Source organism: Athene cunicularia, unplaced genomic scaffold (assembly GCF_003259725.1).
Source record: "Athene cunicularia isolate RWA unplaced genomic scaffold, athCun1 chrLGE22_part1, whole genome shotgun sequence".
NCBI classification, from domain to species: Eukaryota; Metazoa; Chordata; class Aves; order Strigiformes; family Strigidae; genus Athene; species Athene cunicularia.
This window is the reverse complement of record NW_020799534.1, coordinates 559859-563890: the sequence shown is the minus strand read 5'-3', so window position 1 is coordinate 563890 and position 4032 is coordinate 559859. Positions and strand designations below refer to the sequence as shown.

The following is a 4032-nucleotide window of genomic DNA, read 5'->3' as shown; positions in this document are numbered from 1 at the left end:
CAACCACGTAACACGCTCAAGCTTGTGATTTTATTTAAATTGTGATTTTATCAAGCCCTTTCATCCTGTGATTTCCAAGGTTGGGGTTTGGGTTTTTTTTTTGACAGGGGAGCAGGATGCGTTGCTGGGAAGGGACGGAGGGTGGTGGAGTCTGTCATCAGAGAGAGGATGGAAAGCCACAGGCGCACGATAATCCGGGTAACGTGGGCAAGTCCTGGGAGCTGGCAGGGAGGTAGCAACAAGTTAGCTCTGAAATTAGTTCTTGCGGACAGCAAATTTATCTCCAGACAGGAGCATTTGTTCCTCTTGCTCGTCAAATTAACCGGTGACCGGGAGGCGTCCGCTTTCCCAAGCATTGCTGCTGCATGGTGACAACTGATACTATTCAGTCGAAGCAGCAGTTTGGGGCAAAAAAAGCAGATTTCATGTTAGTGTTTGCAGCTTATATTATAATAAGTTATTTATTCTGTATTTTTTTAATACGTCCTCATGGTTAATGCATCATTACTAGTACAACGAGCAGCGTATGCCAGCACGGCATTTGAAGTTTTATTTGAAAATTACAACTTGGTTGTTTTGGGCTGTGTCCCAGTGCATGGTGCAGCTCTTGCTTCTTGAATTTAATCCAGCTGCCCTGCTGGTTCGCCCAGATTTCTTGGTATTTTGCTCTTCCTCTAACTTCAGTTTCAGAAATCAAGCAAGTGGGTGTGATTCTCAGCTTTTTTTTTTGTTTGTTTGTTTGAATAGCTTTTGGTCGCTGTTGATGATGCAATGGGCTTGCAGGGACAAACTTCAGCAAATCAGTAGTCCCAAACCTTCCCCTTTGTGCTCTTCGTAAAGGAATAATCTGAAAACCGATGAAAACTAATGGTATTTGGGCATTGCAGAGTTTTTCTTAGTATAGGTGAACAGATTTTGGTTTTCTTGGATTAGCTGCTGTCCATGGAGGCAGTGAAGGAGAAACCGAGCAGTGGTGAAGTATTTTCTTCAGTGTTTAAGACATTCATAGTGATTAAAAGTGCAGCGTAAAGAGGGGGAAAAAGACATCAAGTGCTTCCAGGAGGCCCTTTCAAAGTCGCTGTTGCAAGGCAAGTGTGAGACGCGGTTGGGATTTTCTTGCTTTGAACACGGTAATCCTGGCACTGCCCTTCCCCAGCCCTGGCAGCAGGGGAAAGAGAAGCCAAAGGACTTATTTCTGTTTGTCCCTGTAGTTGTCCTTCAGCTTTTAAGGCACAACTGCTCTTCATGCAGCACCAGCAGGGGTACGTCAGGCAAGGAGGGCGTCAGCTCCCAGCCCTTGGCTTCTGCAAGGGGGAAAACGGGTTTTGGTGGGAAGCGCCCTGGCACCAAGGGCAGCTGCAGCATGCTAGGGTGAAGATGAAGCTTTGCCCTTGCCGGCTGCTGAGGCCTTTGGAGGTTGTTGGTGGCCATGTCCTGTGGCCAAGTGCCATCTAGTGAGCCCTGCAGGTATCGCGTTTGGAGACTCAAACTTGCTGTGAGGAAAAGGGCAGGGTTTGGGGTTTGTTTTTTTTTGTTTTTTTGTTTTTTTTTTTTTCCTCAGTCTGGAAATCCCTCTGTTTATTTCTTTTAGAAAGGAACAGCAAGGAGGAAGCAGGAGGTTTGTTTTTCTAGTCTGAAAGCCTCATCTCTCTCCCCCTGTAGTAAATCTTTCCCGACTCAACGTTGTGTACAATTTAGAGGTTATGAGCTGTTTTATTTGGGTATGGGAAGAAAAAGCTCCTACAAGTCCATGGTTTTAGGGCCGTGCCTGGAGGAGGCACACGCAGAGGCCTCATGGACTCGTGTGGAGGCCGGGGTGGATGATGGGTGGGAGAATGTGAGGGAGCTCCACACACCCAGCCCCAGCTTGTACCTTCTTCTCATCGCTATCCAGAGACACGACGAGGAGGCAGTGATTGACCGGGGAAGAGTGAGCAATGTTGTCAACATTCACTATGAGAAGGAGGAGTTGGAAGGTGAGTCTCTGCTGAGAGCCTGCCAGAGGGGACACCCGCCCAGCGCCTTCTCCCGTTGCACAAAGTCCCTACAGCGTCCCTTGTTCAGTGTCACCTCATGTGCAGCAAAACGTGCTGTGCTTCTGAGTAAAGCAGCACAGTTTTTTTCACATAGTTTACTATTATGGCTTTTTACACAGGGGAAAAAAGCCCCCACGGAGGCCACAGTGTGACTTTTAGCCACAGGGCTGGATAATTCATGGCTTGTTTTCTCACAGCAGCTGCTCCTGGCTTGGAGAGGTCAGGAGAATAATTTGATGGCTGCAGACACAGGGCTGTGATTTATCATGGGAGTGATTTGATCTTCTTTTGTTGCATTGTGCCATACAAAGATTTTAAAAATAATTACCTTCTGCTGTTGCTTAATGAGTAAGTCTGAGTGTTGTCCAGCCAAAGTTGGAATTTGGGAAGAAGTTCGATAGTTCCAGGGGACTTTTAGATGACCCAGAGCATCACTTGTTGGTGCCCTGTTATTGCCAAGCTCGAGTAAAATAAACCTCAATAAAAGGGCGGGTCAGTGATGTTCAGGGATCCAGTAAAAATAAAATTAGAGAGATTGGTGTTTCCTCCTGGGATGGCTGCACTGATTTAACCGTGGTGTCAGTGTCAACCATCCCACTGTAGTGAGAGCGCTGCCAATGCTGCTTTTCTCAGGCCACCGGACCCTGTACGTGGGCGTGCGGATGCCGCTGGTGAGGCAGAGCCACCGGCATCACCGACCCCACAGCCAGAAGCATCGGAAACGGGAGCGGGAGAAGGACTCTGCCCCGACGGAGCCGGGCTACCACTGTAAGTCCCACCGTGACCTTCACTAAACAACTCGGGGCTATGTGGGCGCTGGGTCCATGTGGGTAGCTGGCGTGACTTGCTGTTCTTCCGAGGGAAAGAAGCATTGTTTAGCAAGACCCCCTTTTTCCACTTTTCTCAGATTTTTTTCTCTTTGAGGCAGTTAAATGCATGATGGAACTAGGCTCACCTTCCTTAGAGGGATCCTGGATTTAAAAATGGAAATGTGGGGAAGGAAAGCTGCCCATCCCTCTGCAGAGGTGGAATCGATGCTTTTCCTCCTCCGAGGGGCTGAGCAAGCCTGGCCAGAGCCAGGGGAGGGGCCCAGCCCAATATCTGTGGCTGAACTGGTCTGATCTGATCACTTTGCACGTGAGCATGATGTGCCGTATTCAAGTGTGGTAACGGGACGGGGCTTTACCTTCTGCCCCCAGACACCCCGTCCCAGCGGGTGCAGTTCATCCTGGGGACTGAGGAGGACGAGCAGCACGTCCCCCATGACTTGTTCACCGAACTGGATGAGATCTGCGCGAAAGAGGGAGAAGGCGCTGAGTGGAAGGAAACAGCGAGGTAAGCTGTGCCTCCAGCGCCTGTGGGCTCTGCTTTCTGCTCTGTGGGAGGCGAGGCTTTGCAGCTGCAGGTGCTGCTCTGAGGACCCTTCTGCTCTCAGTGCCCCACAGCTCGATCCTGGGGGCTGCAGGGCTGGGGCTGTTTTCTTGCAATGGGGCTGATGGGGCCCGATGTCTGCAGGTGGCTGAAGTTTGAGGAGGATGTGGAAGATGGCGGTGAGCGCTGGAGCAAGCCCTACGTGGCCACGCTGTCCCTGCACAGCCTCTTTGAGCTGAGGAGCTGCATCCTCAATGGCACGGTGCTGCTGGACATTTGTGCCAACAGCATCGAAGAGATTGCAGGTACCATGGGCACTGCATCCCTCTGGGAACAGCCGAGCTCAGTTTGCTGTGGTGCCCTTCACTCCGGAATCCCCGAATCATCCGGGTTGGAAAAGCCCTTGAAGCTCCTCCAGCCCAAGCATGAACCTCCCCCTGACCCTTCCCAACTCCCCCAGATCCCTCAGCGCTGGCTCAGCCCGACTCTTCAACCCCCCCAGGGATCCCGGGGTCTCCCCCCTGCCCTGGGCAGCCCATTCCAACGCCCAACAGCCCCTTCTGCACAGAAATCCTTCCTCAGAGCCAGCCTGACCCTGCCCTGTACAGCTTGAGGCCATTCCCTC

At 51.1% G+C, this 4032-nt stretch overlaps 1 protein-coding gene across 1 annotated transcript in view; it reads left to right on the top strand.

Moving 5' to 3' along the window:
* Nucleotides 1-607: 607 nt before the first annotated feature.
* Nucleotides 608-4032, top strand: part of SLC4A8 (solute carrier family 4 member 8) — a 15007-nt gene continuing 11582 nt past the window's right edge. The window contains exons 1-4 of the mRNA XM_026867622.1: nucleotides 608-1976; nucleotides 2670-2804; nucleotides 3236-3371; nucleotides 3552-3712. Of these exons, the coding sequence (XP_026723423.1) occupies nucleotides 1724-1976; nucleotides 2670-2804; nucleotides 3236-3371; nucleotides 3552-3712 (685 nt within the window). The 5' untranslated portion in view covers nucleotides 608-1723. The remainder of the gene's footprint in view (nucleotides 1977-2669; nucleotides 2805-3235; nucleotides 3372-3551; nucleotides 3713-4032) is intronic.